The 20425-nt window shown below is 38.9% G+C and overlaps 1 protein-coding gene across 4 annotated transcripts; it reads right to left on the bottom strand.

Annotated features, from left to right (window-relative positions):
• Positions 1-327: 327 nt before the first annotated feature.
• Positions 328-14757, bottom strand: LOC131435458 (polyadenylate-binding protein-interacting protein 1-like). 4 transcript variants are annotated; one of them, XM_058603361.1, is made up of 10 exons: positions 14575-14757; positions 14077-14204; positions 4674-5029; positions 3397-3894; positions 2810-2980; positions 2227-2445; positions 2056-2157; positions 1844-2003; positions 1636-1783; positions 328-1578 (listed from the first exon to the last, which is right to left on the bottom strand). In XM_058603361.1, exons 2-10 carry the CDS (start codon positions 14150-14152, stop codon positions 1470-1472), a joined length of 1839 nt encoding a protein of 612 aa, XP_058459344.1. In that variant the 5' UTR covers positions 14153-14204; positions 14575-14757; the 3' UTR covers positions 328-1469. The 4 variants fall into 4 exon arrangements, with proteins under 4 accessions (XP_058459344.1, XP_058459345.1, XP_058459347.1 ...); XM_058603362.1 differs by having other exon boundaries at positions 14077-14201; XM_058603364.1 differs by having other exon boundaries at positions 14077-14172.
• Between the last annotated feature and the right edge of the window lie 5668 nt (positions 14758-20425).

Below are 20425 nucleotides of genomic sequence, written 5' to 3'. Positions count from 1 at the left end.
GCGGAATGCGGATGAAAGACGGTATGTGAAAAAGGCGAATGAACCATGAACTGCACCAGTTGCTGGGAGGACCAACCATCGTCCAAACAGCCAACGTTTACGGTGGCCCGGGCATGTTGTTAGAATGTCGGAGAACAATTCGGTTAAAATGATCCTCGATAATGATCCGACCGGTATAAAAGGCGCGAACCGGGCAAGATGAATCGATCAAATTGAGGACGACCTGCGGGCCCTTCGCAGCAATCGGCGAACTCCAGTATACAGCAGAGACCCGCGTGGTCTACGACTGAAAGAGTAAGTATATACTAAAAATAATTCAACACATCGTTCTTGTTGATAAACATAATTTATTACTTTTTCTCTTATGCTTTTATCACTGTTTTTGTCATTGTGAACATTGCAACTGTTTGTTTTCTTTCTAGAGTGATTTTTTGTTGTTTTCAGACGCACGTTTGTGAACAAATTTGTCATAATTCCGCAATGTGTACCCTATCTGTCCTAACTTTCAAGCTTAGTTTGAAGATGGTATTGCTAAAAACGATGTTTAAGAAAACATCGGCATGACAAATGTTCAACCCAGGCCCGTGCGCAGGGGGGGGGGGGGTTTGGGGGTTTTAACCCCCCCCATGAAGATTTTTTTTTTAAATTAAGTTTCATGAACAATGGAGTACTTATTATATTAAAGTGCAAATAACTTGACAATTCATACTACGTTTTCAGAATTTTTTTACAGTTTCAATATTGTGGATGACACCCCCCCCCCCCCTTTAATGATTTCTACGCACGAGCCTGTCAGACTTCGTTTTACATTGTCAATATAGTGGATGAGGCGCCTTTTCGCCTTTTGGACACCCACTTGAAACCCCCCCCATGGATGATTCCTGCGCACGGGCCTGGTCCAACCCGTTATAATTCAGATGACAAAACAAATAGCATTAGCTTTATGATTCAATGGTTTATTGTATAATTTATATTTCACAATTCGCTCATTCGATGACAAACCCACAATGATTTAGTTCTATAATAAGTATTAACTGATAAAGAAATCTAAGACAAATTATGATGGAAGTGGCTTGCTCCTGATTCAATCCTTGTTCTCTATTTAAGTAGAGTTCCTACCTAGTTTCACATGCTGTTTTGTCGAATTGGTTAATCATCAAATTGTGCATTTTGCTTATAGTTTAATTCATTCGTTGATGACGACACTGAATTTCTGTGTATATAGCGAGCGGTTTCGACTTGCGTTAGCTTTACTTTTCGCATCATAGTTTCCTTTCTTTTGTATTACTTTGGGCTTAAACCTAGATATCTTAAAATAGGATGTTCGATACTATCGATCTGAATAAAGATTTTTTGCTACTGTCGTTTTCGCTTGTAAACACTGGTTTGAAATGCCTGGAATGGGGATCAACTTCCCGCCCAAGGGAGACGGCGGAAAACGGAACGCTAACAGTCGCGATCACTAACAACTAGTACGGCTGCCGGTTTTTCGAACTCGCTACAAAGTCCTTAAATGCCATCTTGATCTCAATGTCCATGTTGTCATCGTCTACCAGATCATCAGGATCACCGTCATCACTGAAATCGATATTTAGAATAATGTAATGATTCTTTATATCAACAACTGAAACATACTCGTAATCCTCAAATACAACTGGTGCTGCCGTTTCGAGGAAATCATTCTCCTCTTCAGTCATAACCTGCCCATCTGGACCATAAAACACGGGACTGTCTGTGAATTCTTCACCGTTTGCTTCGGACATGGCCGGCAGAGCCACGGGTACTGAACAGAAAAAACAATTTTACCGATAGGAAACCGAACGTAGATTTTTTGTATACCTACCAACTTCTTCATTACGTCCCCAAGATTTTTGCTGCAATTCTAGAACCGATCGTATGAAACGCCCAGTTGAGCAATCTACTGAGCCTTCTGAATTTCCCAAAATATTTAGGATATCCATCAGTTCATTGTGACAGTCTCTCTCTAGTTCAAATCCACATAACTGTAAAGTAGTACAAAATTAGGGAGCAATATTCTAATAAAATCAAACCTACCTTTAAACATTGACAAACACACTTGATGTTTTCGGGACCTTCCTTACTAAGTAGAATTCTCGCGGCACCTGTTATTCTGCTAGCAATTTGACTGTTATTGTCCTAAAAAAATAAATCGTTTTAAGTTTACAAAAACACAAATTGGTTGTCAAAGCTAGAGATTATACTTACTTGCGGTTTCCTCAATTGCATATACAGTTCAGCCAGAAAAAGAGTAGTTCCACGCACCTTGATCTGCTCGTTCTGCATAAAAGCCTGCAGTTCCGTCTGTTGGTGAGTCATCTTCATGCTCAGCAATTGGCGCAGTACGCTTTCGGGTCTTCCATCGAGACTGTCCAAAAGGTGACAAAGACGGGCACCCATGTAGCGGAAGTTTTGTTCCTTTATTGACTGGTTGGGAAAATAATTGTTTTGTTTTTAAGTAACATTAACATTTGAGTGTAGGAGTAGCTATTGTACTAATAATCATCTCATTACTAGATTTGCCATATTATTTTGCCGATTACTCGATTTTCAATCAAGGAATTGTTATAAAATCGGATACAATATATTTGCTACGCCTCACACAAGCAATACCGTACAAAAATAGTTCGAAATTTGTTTAACAGTTATAGCGACGCGAAAACTCGAACCGAGTGCACCTATTTTCATCTTACCCTTAACGTCAATCTATCGAATAGAGACTGCAGATTTCACTCTAACTAATGGTTTTTGTACATGAGATAACTACTGGAGCCATAAGCCTAATACACACCTGCTCGAATATCAGCTCCACGGCATTGCTCAGAACAAAGTGATTATTTCGGAACTCGGCAAAAGTGCCCTTCAATTTGCGTTGAATATTTTCGAACATGCCTGGATTGTCATACAGCTCAGCAATCACTTCCGTGAGGTATTCTAGAGCTAGTGTCTCGTTTTCCGAAATCTGAAAATAATGCTGTTGCTATTAACATATGCGCAAATGAACCATTCGAAATACAGTCAACCGAAAATCATTAGGTTCTCAAAATGGTATTAAAAAGAATCGGATACAAATAAGTTAGTTAAACCAGGGAAAGGCATGCAAATTTAGGACTGCATATGATACAAGTTCGGATGAAGGGTGCCAAATTAAAACGTGAATATGGGATGGAACCAAATCGCAGAATTAAACAAATACAAACAGAAGCATCAACCTTGTTAGGTACGCAACAAAATGAAAAAAAATAAGAATGGATTCGATCGTTCTGAGACTTCTACATCAAGTCTCTACAACTTCGGTTAAATCCCTGAAAGACCTGAAGCTGCCAGTCAGTAACCATGCATTTCAGGCGTCTTTGATGGCGTCTACTTTTACCCTACCTGCTCAGAATCACCTTCCACCCCGTAATCGTTGTGACCAGCTCGCATATGCTGTGATAACAACTGCTGCTGATGATGATGTTGTTGCTGTTGATGATGATGTTGTTGTTGATGGTGATGCTGCTGCTGGTGGTGTGCTTGAGAATTTTGGGCATTTTGTAGTCTGGACCTTATCGCAGAGGAACTATTTTTGCCACGATTATCGTGCGGTATCATGCCAGGCCCGCCAGCACCGGTCACTGTGGCCATTCCCCCTAGTATCGGATGGTGCAGGTGATTATTGAGCGCTGTCGAAGAGTATCCCATGCCAGCAACCGTAAACGGATAGTGACCACCTGCGTTCTGATGCATTGACATCTGTTGTTGTTGCGGTTGCTGATGATGTTGCTGGTGGTGTTGCTGATGGTGTTGCTGCTGAAGACGTTGCTGCTGCGAATGTTGAGGATAATGCTGGTTTGGATGATGCTGGTGGTGGTTGTAGTGTGTGGAATTGCGTATCTGAATCGCATAATACGGGTGACGCAGTTTGAGGAGAAGGCGACGTGATTCCATCGAGTGGAGTATTTCATTTAATGTTTCGGATACATTTGTATTGAGTTTTGTGCAGATACGTTTAGTAACGATCCGTGCAATTTAGGGTCATTCGCAGAGATGATGTACAATAGAATGCAAATAGTAATATACGTTGATACAGGATTAGTGATTTTTTGTACGATAGCAGTTGATTTACTAGCATAGTGTAGATGAAATAAACTAATAGTTTCGGTTGTATATAAAAATGTGTGACGCGTAGTGTTGTATACAGCTCTAACCCGACTCTCTTGTCGGCAATGTTAACGAAATTTTTAAAGCAAATATCAAGACGAATTTAAACGAAAAAGAACAATAACTTTCCATAATCAAAATAATTATATGTTTTCTTCCCAAAACAATCACGATACAACAGTATTGTGGTCACAGCTATTTACATTGTGTAATCGTTTCCACACTCTCATTCACCATTAGAGCTTAATATGAACAACGACATAGTACCCAACGCTCGACCCATCAACAAACAAAAACTTTGAAGATCGCTGCGTTTCATAATTTTAATACGAATTGTGTATTGTTTTCTTCAAAGCCCATGATGTTTTTAACTCATCCACAACCAAAACTTTCAAACATGATTACAGTTTTCCGCATCCCGAGGAAAAATTGTTAGCTTCATTTCTTCGCACTATGGCACTATTACAAATTCGCATCTGTTCTATAAGTACAACGGAAGAAATATTACTTACGTCTTTGTTATCACCATAACTATTGTGCCCCACGTGCGATTGCTGTTGAGGCACCGCCGCATTGTTAAGCTGCAGATTTTTCATTCGATCCGAGAGATTCGATTTACCAATAGAGTCCGTTCCATTCAGCAACGCCCCATTGCCTACATCGTGTTGCTGCTGATAATGCGAAGTGTTCGGTATCATATTATTATAAGTTCCACCACCACCTCCTCCTCCTCCTCCTCCTCCTCCTCCTCCTCCACTACCGTTATCACTTCTGTAACGGTGCTGGGGGTTGTGGTGTGGTGGATTGTATTGTGTCGGCTGAGGTTGCTGCTGTTTTGGGATGAACACGGGAGCATCCACAGATAGGCCTAAAACAAAACAGAAACATATAAATTCATAATGATATTGGTAAGGTAACTGCTGTATGTTCGACAGTCAATATTGTCAGCAAACCGTTCACTATTGCACTATCACACAAAGTCACCTATACCTAAGAACAATGAGACTCCTTTTACAAATGATAGTGCTTCTCCTCCAAGAAAAAGGGCATCGATTATACCCAGCAAAAGAGGCTACAACAATGACTTCGTTTATAAATAGTAACATAAATGACATGTATCAAACATTTAGCCCCTTGGAGAATAATTTTATAGGTTAAAACCGGGGTTAAATGAAACTATACTAATTTAAATACCAATAACGCAATTTTAAGGAAATCGTTCTACCGGAGCCTAATTCAAATTTGGCATAATGATAATCATTTTTATCTAAGAACTATAATTATGTTAAATGCCTAATTGATACATACAGTGGGCCAGAAGAAAGGGTGGGCAATTTTGTTCTAATGCCGTTTTATTTTTCTCTATAGAAAGGTAACAGAATTTCTGGAAACCCCGACTTTTGAATCGAGGGCCGTAGACCCTAGTGTTATTTACCATTCGACTCACCTCGACGAAATCGGAAAACGTCTAAGTGTGTGTGCAACTTACAAATATTATTTTTTCTTCTCAACTTTTCCGAGATGGCTGAACCGATTTCAACAAGCTTAGGCGTTTGAAAGCTAGTATTGGGTCATAAATCACGTTCAAATATTAAATGGCTACCACTTCTGGTTCCGGAGATATAACGGTATAAGTGACGTGAAAACCAAAACCCATTTTTCATATCGCTCAATTTTCTCGGAGAAAGCTGAACCGATTTCAACAAGCTTTTATTCAGCCTTTGAAAAAATTCAAAGATTAAATGACTGCCACTTCTGGTTCCGCAGTCCACCTGAGATCGATTCCCAACCCAATTTTCATCCATTATAAAAATCGCCACACGAAAATTTTTCAACTTCTTTGTATAGACGCCAAACAAAAACTAATCGTACGATATGCGTCAAAATTTGACCGAATATGTATAAAAGTGTTGCCAACGTTGAGAGAATAAAAGTTTACCGATTGGACAAGCGCGGGAATTTTAGAATGAAAATTCCGGTTCTTTTTTGATCATAAGGTATAAGAGGTGTGTGATTTGAAATAACCGAAATGCATTAATAAATTGTAACCAAATGTAGGTGTATAATTTCTTCCTCAATCTCTAGGCAGCCAGTTACCGAGAAATAATTATGGAGTTATTTTAATTAGTCCTTAACTGAGATGCTATGGTAATAATAAAGGAAGACGATAGTTAACTTACTTGAATATATATTGAATAATTTTTGAATGAAACGATTCTTAAGAAAAACTATCGTTCTAGTTTAGTGGTCGTTATGTTTTTGTAGATACTCTATCCTATCAGTTCCAGAACAAATTTTGAGCTTGTCTTGTTCTGTTCTTCTACCTTACAGGTGGTATCATACTAAACACCTAAATCAGCTCTAACTAATTCAACTTAGAAATATCTAAGACAACCAAGACGTATCAACCAAAAAGAATTCAGACTTGATCATTCGAAGGATCCGAGACCTACTTAGACTATATTAATCGAAAATCTCCCGGACAGATTCCTAGTTGGTCACACAAACCCTAAACAAAGTATCAAAACAGCTCATTTAGTAAGAAGATATGTGTGCTGTTCTAGACGGCTTAAAAATTCATACTTTAATTCAAATTGAACTGCCGAGTTTTGCATTAAGCAGTTCAATTTTAACTGCTAGGCACTAATGAGTCAAACACGAAACGAAAATATATTAAAAACGGTTATGTGCCCTAGCACGCAATTTGTCTAACCCCTGAATGACCAAGCCTGCATCGGTCAGAAAAAGTCGAAACCACGTTTTCGTTCAGCACAACAGTCTAGACATTGCACTTCGATCCAAAACAAAAAGGTGTTCTGCAAGTAGCAGAAACTTCACGTCTGTTTAGCGGTTCAAATTCAACTGCCGAGTTTTGCATTAATCAGTTCAATTTGAACTGCTATACACTGACGAGTCAAAGACGAAACGTGAACATATTAAGGTGCTAACAACTAATTTCAAATTTCTGCAAAAAAATCCTGTTTATAGAAATACCTACGTTAGTTTTTTATATTCATAGTACTACTTGCTCATTTTAGCAAAAAAGATAAACTAAACATTATGGTTTAGAAAATCCGATAGTTACAACTATTGTAACTATTGCATCGTCGCAAATAACACGAGCTCAAATTTGAAAACGGGAAACAATTTTTACACCACGAAAGCCATAATGTAAATCTTCTGCTGATGTTCATGCGAAGCACAAAATCAATTGTCACCAGTTTAATTCAATTTCGAACTGAACAGACTGCGAAATGATGTACCATCGACGGAAAGTATGCTGTTGCATTGTGTCTCCGTTTTGGTCCATGCTGAATTAGAAGGTACGGGGAAAACGGGAGTATTGCTTATAATAGACGGACAATTTATAAATACAGTACACTGACTCTTTTCTAACCGTTCAGTTCGCTAGAATTTTTGTTTCATTTTACGAATAATTCTATTCGATTTCACTTTGTCATGACAATTAAGCTGAAAACGTTCAACTGTGGTCCAATGATCCAAAGTATTAGACCAACGAAGGACCACCGTTTAACGTTTTTTTCCTAAGAGGGCAGTACACTGACACCAGCATGCTGGCAGCCAGCAGAAGTGTAAACGGGGCATAAAGGTTTTTTTCTCACACATTCGATAGTTTACCAGACTAGTATAATAGTGATCAGACGGTGCCTATCATCAAAAACTGCCGTTATTCTATTGTGTATCCAAGAGGGTTAGCTCTTTGTTTGCAGTGCTAGTGATTGTTCCCGTGCGAAGGTTCCGCACACTAGCAGCAGAGACAATCATCTTGCTGACCTTGAACTGGATTAGTGGTGTCTAGCTAAGTATAATCCTAGTGTTTTGTTTTTATCATTCGTTTATCTCAACATATCTCAATAAAGCGTGTGTTTACTTTACTATGAACGAGGGCGGAGGGCGTCCTCCCTCAAATGATAATCTCTCCATAAAAATGGATGGCATAGAACTCCTGGATAATTTATCTTCCCCTGATAACCCCTCTCGCACACGCGTGTGGCCAACCGGTTCTACGGGGCCCTATGTGGTATACTTCCGGTCCAAAAAAGAACAATCACTCAATTTGATGCAAATATCAAGTGAGCTGGCTAAGTACTGCTCGGACGTTATCCAGATAGCAAAAGTTCGAGCGAAAAAGTTGAAAGTTGTCGTGAAAACCCTCGAGCAGACAAATCAGATCGTTCGCCATGATGCCTTTACGAGTAATTACCGCGTTTACATACCAGCTCGGGAAGTGGAGATTGACGGCGTGATTAGTGAGGCGAGTTTGACCTGCGAATGCCTTCTGAAGAGTGGGGTTGGCTGTTTCAGAGATCCTGCTCTTCAGAATGTTAAAATACTGGACTGCAAGCAATTGAGTTCAGTAAAAATTGCAGAAGATAAGACAAAAACTTATTCTTCATCAGACTCATTTCGGGTAACTTTCGCTGGATCTGCTCTTCCCAATTACGTCCTTCTGGGCAAGGTTCGCTTACCTGTACGCTTATTTGTCCCGCGGGTAATGAATTGTACCAATTGCAAGCAGCTGGATCACATAGCCACCTACTGCGGCAATAAGCAAAGATGCATTAAATGTGGAGGGGAACATGCAGACGAATCATGTGGCAAAAAAGCTTCAAAGTGTCTTTACTGTGGGGAAAACCCACATGAATTGAATTCATGTCCCGCGTACAAACTGCGCGAAGAAAAATTGAAGCAATCTCTGAAAGAACGTTCTAAACGAACTTTCGCAGAGATGCTGAAGAACACCATGCCACCTGTCGAATCGATGAATCTCTTTGATAGTTTGCCTACCGACGAGAATGATTCCGATGACCCTCAAGAGGGATCATCCTTTACTATGCCTAGCGGTTCTAGGAAAAGAAGGACGATCTCATCTCCTAAACTGCCTTGTAAAGGCCCAAGGATATCCATTGCGGGGACCAAAAAAATTACAAATAGTCGAAGTGCTTCCCAAAAACCGAAGCAAAAGGCTCCTGGTCTAGCGAACTTAGCATCAGACCAAGAGTTTCCTGCACTTCCCAATACACCAAAAACCCCGAGTACCCCTAAAATACAAACTGAGAATCAATCAAGTGCTGGAAGACTGAAATTCTCTAACATTGTGGACTGGATTCTTAGAACCTTCAACGTCACTGATCCTCTCAAGAGTCTGTTGATGACATTTATGCCAACAATTAAAACATTTTTGAAGCAGTTGACTGCAAAATGGCCCCTTCTTTCAGAGATTGTATCCTTTGATGGCTAATACATCGAACGAGGTTAAGGATGCAATCACTGTACTACAGTGGAATAGCAGAAGTATCCTCCCGAAAATTGATTCCTTCAAAGTTCTCTTAAATAGTTTGAAATGCGACGCATTTGCTTTGTGTGAAACCTGGCTGACCTCAAATGTAACCCCCAACTTCCACGATTTTAACATAATTCGCCTGGATCGAGATGATCCCTACGGAGGAGTACTTTTGGGGATCAAAAAGTGCTATTCCTTCTTCCGAATTAACCTCCCATCGATACCAGGTATTGAAGTTGTCGCATGTCAGGTCAGAATTAAAGGCAAAGACCTTTGCATTGCTTCCATCTACATTCCTCCAAGGGCCTCGATTGGGCATCGGCGGCTAAGCGATATCATTGAGCTCCTTCCCACACCAACGTTAGTTTTAGGTGACTTCAACTCACATGGTACGGGTTGGGGTTGTCTTCATGATGACAATAGATCAACCGTGATCTATGATCTTTGCGATAACTTCAATATGGCAATTCTTAATACGGGAGAAATGACACGGATTCCTGCACCACCAGCAAGACCAAGTGCGCTGGATTTATCCCTTTGCTCGACATCACTACGGCTGGATTCCTCCGAAGGAAGAGTACACATTTTTGGCTGGCTTGATTCTCGACTCCGCGATTCAAGCTCAGACGAAACGTGTACCCGGTGCGAAAACTAACATCCGTTCTTTCAATCCGTGGTGGGACAAAGAGTGCTCATCATTGAACGCGGAAAGATCTTTTGCATTCAAAAAGTTCAGAAAATATGGAACACCTGATAATTATCGCAATTACGCGGCGCTAGAAAAGCAAATGAAGAACTTAGTTAAAGCAAAAAAAACTAGGTTACGGTTTGTTGACGGATTAACAAAAGAAACATCGATGAGCACTCTTTGGAACACAGCCCGACGAATGCGCAACAAAAACACCATGAACGAAAGCGAGGAATATTCTAACCGCTGGATATTCGATTTCGCTAAAAAAGTATGTCCTGACTCTGTTCCGGAACAGACGATCATGCGCGTCGCCTCATCAAACAGAAACGAAACACCTTTTTCGATGGTAGAGTTCTCACTTGCGCTCTTGTCGTGTAACAATAAAGCTCCGGGGTTAGACAAAATCAAATTCAACTTGTTGAAAAATTTGCCTGACTCTGCTAAAAGACGCTTATTGAATTTATTCAACAGGCTTCTTGAGGATAATATTGTCCCACATGACTGGAGACAAGTAAGAGTTATCGCCATTCAAAAACCAGGAAAACCAGCCTCCGATCACAATTCGTATCGGCCGATTGCTATGCTTTCTTGTATCCGGAAACTGTTCGAAAAAATGATTCTGTTTCGTCTAGACAATTGGGTCGAGACTAATGGCTTACTTTCAGATACACAATTTGGTTTCCGCAGGGGCAAAGGAACGAACGATTGTCTTGCGTTGCTCTCAACAGAAATTCAAATGACATTTGCTCGTAAAGAACAAATGGCATCAGTTTTCTTAGACATCAAGGGGGCTTTTGACTCAGTTTCAATAAACATCCTATCTGAGAAGTTGCATCAGCATGGTCTTTCACCAATTTTGAATAACTTTTTGTATAATCTATTGTCCGAGAAATACATGTATTTCGCGCATGGTGATTTGTCGACAATACGATTCAGTTACATGGGTCTTCCTCAGGGCTCATGCTTAAGCCCCCTTTTATACAATTTTTACGTAAACAACATTGATGAATGTATCAATACATCTTGCACGCTAAGACAACTTGCCGACGACAGCGTTGTGTCTATTATAGGACCCAAAGCTGCCGATCTCCAAGGACCATTACAAGATACCCTCGATAACTTGTCAACATGGGCTCTTCAAATGGGTATCGAGTTCTCTACGGAGAAAACTGAGCTGGTTGTATTTTCAAGGAAGCGAGAACTAGCACAACTACAGCTTCAACTAGGGGGTGAAAACATAGCTCAGGTCTTCACATTTAAATATCTCGGGGTCTGGTTCGACTCCAAAGGCACCAGGGGATGTCACATTAGGTATCTGAAACAAAAATGCCAGCAGAGAATCAATTTTCTTCGTACAATAACCGGAACTTGGTGGGGTGCCCACCCCGGAGACCTGATTAGGCTGTACCAAACAACGATATTTTCCGTAATGGAATATGGGTGTTTCTGTTTTCGCTCCGCCGCGAATACGCATTTCATTAAGCTGGAAAGAATACAGTATCGTTGTTTGCGTATTGCCTTAGGTTGCATGCAGTCGACTCACACGATGAGTCTCGAAGTGCTCGCGGGCGTCTTACCGTTGAAAAATCGATTCTGGGATCTCTCATATCGATTGCTAATCCGATGCGATATCTTGAATCCGATGGTGATTGAAAACTTCGAAAGGCTTGTCGAACTCAATTCTCAGACCCGTTTTATGTCCTTGTATTTTGATTACATGACTCAGAATATTAATCCTTCTTCGTTTGTTTCCAACCGTGCTCATTTCTTGGATACTTCTGATTCTACTGTGTTTTTCGACACATCCATGAGAGAAGAAATTCGTGGAATTCCGGATCACGTGCGCCCTCAAGTGGCCCCAAATATTTTTTATAATAAATTTAGAACAGTCAACTGTGAAAAGGTGTTTTACACTGACGGATCAAACATCAACAGGTCCACAGGCTTCGGCATCTTCAATCAAAACATCACCGCTTCTTACAAACTCAGTGATCCGGCTTCAGTTTACGTCGCAGAATTAGCTGCTATTCAGTACACCCTCGAGATCATTGAAACCTTGCCCAAAGACCATTACTTCATTGTCACGGACAGTCTAAGCTCAATAGAAGCTCTCCGGGCAATGAAGCCAGGAAAGTATCCCCCATATTTCCTGGGGAAAATACGGGAACACTTGAGAACTTTATCTGGTCGGTCTTATTTAATATCCTTAGTCTGGGTCCCTTCACATTGTTCCATTCCAGGCAATGAAGAGGCAGACGCGTTGGCTAAGGTGGGCGCATTAGAAGGTGAAATTTATGAAAGACCAATTTGCTTCAACGAATTTTTCAGTGTATCTCGTCAAAGGACGCTCGAAAGTTGGCAAACTTCATGGAGTAATGGGGAACTGGGACAATGGTTACACTCCATTATCCCAAAGGTATCGACGAAACCTTGGTTCAGAGGGATGAATGTGGGTCGGGATTTCATTCGTGTGATGTCCCGGCTCATGTCTAATCATAACACCTTGGATACGCACCTCAGGCGTATCGGCCTCGTGGAGAGCGGTCTCTGCACTTGCGGTAAGGGTTATCACGACATTGAACATGTTGTCTGGGTATGTACCGAGTATTGTGGCGCCAGATCACAGCTAATTGACTCCCTTCGGGCCCGAGGTATATCACCCATGGTCCCAGTACGAGACGTGTTGGCCCATCGAGACCTTCCCTATATGCTGCTCTTATATCAGTTCATAAAGAATATTAACTTACAAGTCTGATCTGCTGAAGGGTTTCACAACATCCTCCTTCAACCTCGACCCTAACATCCGCTCGAACCTCCCCAACTGTCGTCTGTCCACCATCTTCATCGAAAAACTAACAAGATCTTTCTGCTGTCACTAATTTTTGCTCCCCCGTCCCCGTCTCTTCACCATCTCGATGTCAACTAATTAGATCTTATCGCTGACCTAAGTAGTTTCGCTCCCTTACCACCTTTTTCAACAACATAAACTTCTCTCTGTTTCTTTTCTTCTCTTCCACAAAATTCACCACCACGGAGAGCCGCTCAAGTCGATGATTATGCGGGCCATCAGCCGGCTCCCCGTAGTCGGGGGTGTTTTCCGCGGACCCACACGAACGAAAAGATGCGACCAACAGTGATGCGTACCAACGTCGTGCCAGTTTACTCCAGCGTACAAGATCCAGCCAGCCACTGCCGACCACCCGCTGAAGACTAGATCTCCCAAAGCTCATATGGTGTGAAAATAAAAAAAAAATCTAGTTTAAGTAGTTTAAACATATGCCCTCGGCATCTTATAGCTTAACGCAATGTGCCTTAAAATATGTTATTAAATAAAAAAAAAATCACATTAATTTTATGACACTCACATGATTCAACAGACCCAGTAATGTAAATAAAAAAAACATTTTATTACTCTTCCGTATCTGTTTTTTTATTAGTGCAGAGTAACGCATAATGAAAGCCTACCATACACACAACTAGTTTCATCAGTAATGTTGTAATGTAATGTTGAATAGATCAAACGGCGAATTGCATAGATGTTACTTTCGATGCAAACACTGGCGATTCACGTCATCACCTTCCGAGTTGGTATTTGCGCATTATGCTGCAAATCAGAAAGCAAAACAATTTTTAAATGTCAAGAGAATCCTAAGTCTACCAGTGGATAAACGTTTATCAATCATCGAGAAATAGTAATATTCGGTTCTTAGAAAACACAGGAATATAGAAGAACCTGTTTTTTTATTTCCTGACCATTAATTTTTCTTTCTATGCACTCAATCTATAGTTGTCACAGTTATTGTGTTATCTCTTTCTTGCTCAACTCCATTTTTGTAGATATAACCTATTTTAGGTGACTTGTAAACGAAAAAAGAAATCTCGGGTACCATCTTGCAAATAGAAGTAAACCCAATCTTACCTTTAGGTGTCCGCAATGGTACGAAGCTCGTTTCGGGACGTTTCATCCAGTGACCACTACCGCTCTGCTTATCCATTTTGTCTGCCGCACTGCGAACTATTTAGATTTTAGTCTCCGATTCAATCCTGCTGGATTAAGTAAAAAATTAAATTTCAAATCCCTTCGCATTCACTCAATTCGTTGAAATCAACTGTTCCAATTTGCCTTTGTCAGCTGCGATCAGAAAGGAACCAATTTAGGTGCCCACTTTCTGCTCGAAAACTAATATTAAAATTATCACTCCAATATGTGCAACTACACACACAGAACAGCTTTCTTGTATTTTTCGGATATACGTTATTTGTCCTCAAGATGTTTCAACACTAAATCGCACACGAATTAATTTGCCAAACAGCAGAGCATAGGAAAATGTCTCCCGTTTTTCGAAAATGGATGATAGGAGTCATCATACCAGGAATCGATTTTCAACATCCTAAATTGTTACAAAGCTCAACTAACCTGAACGGGGACAAATCGTCGGCCAATATTGCTATCCCTAATAAATTAAAAACTGAGAAAAATCAGAACTAAAAATTAATGGACTGGTGCGAAAATTCTTAAGACAACCCGATACTAAACACATTCGCGATCACAAAAATGCGACACCAGCGCTTTGGCAGCAAAGGCAGCGATGCAGAACAAGTTATTTCCCCAACACGCAATTTGACAGCAGCGTCAGCGTTGCCAGGTCATTTTTCCAAAAATCGGTATCAGAATCTAGTCAACATAATTTCACGGAAATGTCAGCAAAGCTCATTTTGGAGAGCAAAAAAAAGGTCTCGTAATAACCTTTCCTCCTATCCATGCTATCAACGAAAATCGGTATTTATCTGTACGATCCGTGAATTATCGGTGTTTTGGGAGTACATATCTGTATTGCGGTATAGAGGTCAAATATCTGTACAAATACCGATAAATCGGTAGGGTAACAGAGGTATTTTGGCCACTTCATATATTTTGGCCCACCTAACAAACTATATGGATTCAATCGATCTTAGGTAACCCATGATGCATCAGTTTGAAGCTAATCACATTAAATTACCTATTGCGGAAGGATTTTTCAAAGATATTAAAACATTTGGTGGATATTTTTACAAAGGGGGCCAAAATAAAATCGATCCTAAAGCGGGCCAAAATACCTCTGTTACCCTATACCTGGCAACGTTGAGCAGCACTATCAATTTCCGCATTCTCTTCTTTCGTCGATTCCGATCAGAGATGCCAGATATTTTCATAGAAAATCTGTATTGCTTTGTATAAAAAATTTGTACTAATCTGTATTCACTAATAAAATGAAATTCTTACAACAAAATGATGCCAAAAGATGTTATTCCAATAAATTGTGGTTGTAGGATGGTAGATTCAATCAGTCATTGCCGCGCTTACAAGAATATATATTTTATCCACAACAAATGAATTGTAAATCCATATATTTATCTAGTTTGAAATTGTTGACTGCATAATTTAACATGGAATTTCAAAGCCCAATATTCAACGTCAAGTCGGGTCATGCAACTCTCAGTTTGACAGTAAAATTTCATGATGCCATTACTTCCTTGAATATCAGTTAAAATTGGTTTCAAATTATAATTTATATGGATTTCACAACAGATTTCCATATAATTTGTGATTTGTCCGTTGATTGTTAGACTTTTATCTCGTCCCTGGAATCAAACAATAGTTCAGACAAAAGTTTAATTTTTTATTTCCTACTTTTTGTGAGATCTGTATAAATCTGTATTAAATTGAGAAAATCTGTATGAAATCTGTACTCTGTATTAAATCTGTATGAGCATGTAAAAATCTGTATAATACAGATAAATCTGTATAAATGGCATCTCTGATTTCCACCCATCTGATCAGCGCTGCCATCTTTACCGATTTCTCGGTATTTATACCGATTTTTGGACTCGATACAGGAATACAGATATCCCGTAAAAAAATCAACCATTGATTTTACAGCATGAACAATTGATTCACAATTAGATATATGGGATACAATACATTTCATTGTATCTTGACAAGATTTTTTTTCATTTCCAACGATTCAATATATTGTTTCTACGATTCTACAATTGAACTTATTGTACACGTGGTGTTTCAAACAATATGCAAACTGTACATTTGATGGTTTTCCAAGAAAACATGTATGAGAAAATTTTATGATTTGAATTGTTACGAGACTTAACAACCTATACATTCTAATGTAAAAGCATATTCACAATTTATTGAATAGTGTGTAACAATACATTAAAATATTTCTCAATGGTCAAAGCAAAATTTTGGCAGGTGTTGTAACAGCAAATCGTATTGTTTTTCTACAATATTTTTTATTCGGGATGCTCTCTCAAAATACCGATATTTCAATTTTCATACAGATAAATACCGATTTTCAGATTTTGTGTTGAATTCCATAGGGGTAAACCAGGTCGAGCGACCTTTTTTTTTGGTCGCAAAATCAGTTTCCGCACCAAATCGATGTTTGATTTTTCGAGAAAGATATTGTACAGATAGATTTTTCCGTCCAATACAGATTTTTGGAAAAAAAAAAAGTTGACAGAACTGCCAGTTATTTGAAAGTATACCGATTACGTCGAGCCCCTCGCGTTTCGAGCCCCAACAACGGCGATGTTTTGATACTCATCGCAATTCTCAAATTGTGAAAATTATCTCCACTCACAATAACCGACAAGTTATTGTGAGAGAGTCGACCCAAAATTCACTAATTTTCTTGCACTAAACCAGGTAAACTCGTAAAACAAATGTATTACTGTTTGTTTGTTTACGTTGCAATCAGCTGATATTGAAGTTTCAATTTTGATCTCATCAAGATTGCGTCGTGACAGGGGGCCGGTGATTTCTGAATTCCTGTAATCTTCAATATGGCCAGTCCAACATGAAAACCTTCTTGTCTCGACTATGTCCAATAATGATAATAATAATGCAGATGTCAAACGTAGGAAACGATTGCTGTGATGGAGATGCACTGATTGCTAATGGTCACGGAAACGAGGCGAAACGTGGTGATAATAGCAATCCAACGTGGTGACAATAGCAAACCAATAACATCTGCCCCACTTGCGCGCGGCGTGCAGATTTTCCCCCAGACTGCTAGCTATGTCTGCCAGATATTTTTGCCGGTATTCTGCCAGAATTCCGACAAAAGTCAGGCAACAATGCAACAACCGTTTCCGGCAGAGAATCTCGCCTAGCGGTTATTAAAGGTTCTTTTTCTGTCGGATTCTTGCCATACGAGATTGGCAGAACCGTTTTGAATCGGTTCTACATTTTTAGCGTCTTGGATCTATTTTTTCAATAAAAAGTACATATGAAAGGCAATAAGTTATTGCCCTTCATGTATACTAATTATGAAAAATGTTAGTGTCAATAACATTGCTTTCTCACTACCAAACATATCCATAATTTAATCTTATTTACCTCGTCTCAAGATTCGTTTCTTGTATGTACATGCGGGATTGACGAATATCAAATGAAGTCGAATAAAAAAAATAAAAAAGAAGGAGGAGAGAAATAAACAAGACACGTACGGCGAGATAATGACGCAATTTCGCCTGGACAATTTTGACAGCTGCCGGAATGTAGCCAGCCTTCTGACGGTTGCCAGAATTCATCACAAGCGGGTAACTGTTATTTCTCGGGTAATTTTTCAAAAGGGCGTATAAGCAAGTGACAGTTTCTCTTTAAAAGCGGCCCTTACACGTTCATTAAAAGTGTCATTACTAAGTAATGACACTTCTGCTCAAACGCTCGTCATTACTGCATTACGTCGTCGGCATTACTGTACATCATTACTTTTAGCATTACACGTTCATTATTAATGATGAGTATTTGTAACTACTCCAGCAATAGCAATAGCAATATTTTTATTTTCGTTTAGCTGAAAATAAATTTGATTTGCCATTGAAACGTTAAGGTTAATAAAATATTAACAATTTAAATCTACACTTTGTCATTTTTTCGCGTATAGTTCTAAAGATATTCAGCACTTCCACAAAAAATACGAAGAAGAAATAATGTTGGTAATGATGGAAAATCCGGAATTCCATCATTACTCGTGTCATTACTGAACTCGTAGACCTTACACGACCATTAAAAGTGCCATTACTTTTTAGTAATGACACTTTTAATGATCGTGTAAGGGCCGCTAATAACTCTTTCTTTCGATTATTGTGATGTGATTAAAAAATTTTCTTTGATTTCACTATTCTGTTTGAAAGTCTAAAGTTTCGGGTATCATTTCATTCGAAGAGTTGAGTGATAAACGTGGAAACCGCTTGGTAATTAATAGAAGAGAAAGTACACAAAGAGAAACTGTCACTTGCTTATACGCCCTTTTTAAAAATTAACCGAGAATTACTACACGGAACCGCAAATCAACCTAATTTTAAGTACATTCCACCCGATTTGGGGGTTTCGTTCAATAACCTAATTTTAGGTAAAGTGGCTCTACGTAGTTTTCGTAAGACACGTGCAAAAGATGAGTTATATTTACTCTATAGTTGAGTCATATTGACTCAATTTCAAGTTAATACGGTTTACTTAATTTTAGCTTATTGAACGATACTCTCGCTGTTGGGTGGTTTTGCTCTTTGTATTTTGACAACAATTGAAGGAGCGAATGAAAGGAAGAACTCAAAATTAAGTAAAAAGAAATCAAATAATAGGTAGTTTTTATTTTCCGTGTACATTATTGTTATGCACCTTCATTGAACACAACTCATAATTGAGTTGCACACCACTCAAATTCATAAGCGACCTTTACACGATCATTAAAATTGTCATTACTAAAAAGTAATGGCACTTTTAATGATCGTGTAAGGTCTACGAGTTCAGTAATGACACGAGTAATGATGGAATTCCGGATTTTCCATCATTACCAACATTATTTCTTCTTCTTTTTTTTTGTGGAAGTGCTGAATATCTTTAGAACTATACGCGAAAAAATGACAAAGTGTAGATTTAAATTGTTAATATTTCATTAACCTTAACGTTTCAATGGCAAATCAAATTTATTTTCAGCTAAACGAAAATAAAAATATTGCTATTGCTATTGCTGGAGTAGTTACAAATACTCATCATTAATAATGAACGTGTAATGCTAGAAAGTAAAGATGTACAGTAATGCAGTAATGACGAGCGTTTGAGCAGAAGTGTCATTACTTAGTAATGCCACTTTTAATGATCGTGTAAGGTCCGCTATAAAAAGTGCACGTACTCTAAACCAAAGATAAACTCAAGATTACAATGTACCATACGGTTCATTGAAAAATGTTGGGTCAGTAATCGTGAACCAGTTGGTTCAGTAATAATGTAATTTTATTGACCCTCCGTTAATAAGCGTCGACTAGTTCCGACAAAATGCCATGGAAACAATACATGTTAAGAAGGAATCAAACATATGTTTACATTCAGCACATAATGATTTCTTGCCACAAATGACTTTAATGCTTCATGGGATGAGGCAATAACAAACTAAATAAATTCTACACAATGGTTCTAAGTAGTTTTTACTTTCTTATTGCAAGAATCATTGGATATAAGGCAAAATTATTCAATATCGTTCATACTGTAATTTGATATTTTTCCAAACATAAACAATCATTGTCATAGCTACGACGCATCTAGCGATCAGACGCTTGTTGTTTTGCTTCAAAATACTGAAACTGACAGTGAACCGAGCTCATCGAGGGGTCCTATTCAAATGATACATAAGAAATCGCAGAGTACTCCATCTTGAGTTTATCTTTGTCTAAACTTGAGTTACCACAAAGACATCATATTAACAAGATATCCAGCTCTCACATTCCCCGAACAAATCATTGGCAACATCCTTTGTTGTGAGCATGACGCCCTCAGGCGAGTCCTCATCGAATCTCGTACATAGAAGTATGGGGAGAGAAATGTGAAATTCGTGCGCGAAAAAATAGCAGCACTGCGCACCCATACAATTGACATGATATGTTGAATGTGATGCCGTGCGATGGCGTTGCTGAACTGAAGATTGATTTCGCTCCAAGCTGACAGGGTCTGGTTACCACCTATCTACTCATTTTTGAGTTAGGGGACGAAGTTGTCAACATTTGAGTGTTTTTTACTTAAATAAGAGAAAAATATATTTTCCAAAATTTTAGTGAGCTTAACTCAAATAGCTTCAAAGTCATGGATATTGATAATTTTTTTCTTCCTTTAATCAAATGCCAGAGATTATTGATTCTAGAATATTTTCATTGAATCAAACATATTGTACTACATGATTTATTTTGTGAAGCTTAACACAACTATTGCTAAG

Source organism: Malaya genurostris, chromosome 3 (genome assembly GCF_030247185.1).
Source record: "Malaya genurostris strain Urasoe2022 chromosome 3, Malgen_1.1, whole genome shotgun sequence".
Taxonomy (NCBI): domain Eukaryota; kingdom Metazoa; phylum Arthropoda; class Insecta; order Diptera; family Culicidae; genus Malaya; species Malaya genurostris.
This window is presented reverse-complemented; position numbering and strand designations above follow the sequence as displayed.

What these genes read in the sequence shown, in the direction of transcription:
- LOC131435458 (XM_058603361.1), bottom strand. Translation starts at nt 14,152, where the DNA reads ATGGATAAGCAGAGCGGTAGTGGTCACTGGATGAAACGTCCCGAAACG. An exon ending in TGGAGCTGATATTCGAGCAG is followed by an intron (nt 2,446 to 2,809) that starts GTGTGTATTAGG and finishes TTTCCCAACCAG; the next exon opens with TCAATAAAGGAACAAAACTT. An exon ending in GTTGTATTTGAGGATTACGA is followed by an intron (nt 1,579 to 1,635) that starts GTATGTTTCAGT and finishes TATCGATTTCAG; the next exon opens with TGATGACGGTGATCCTGATG.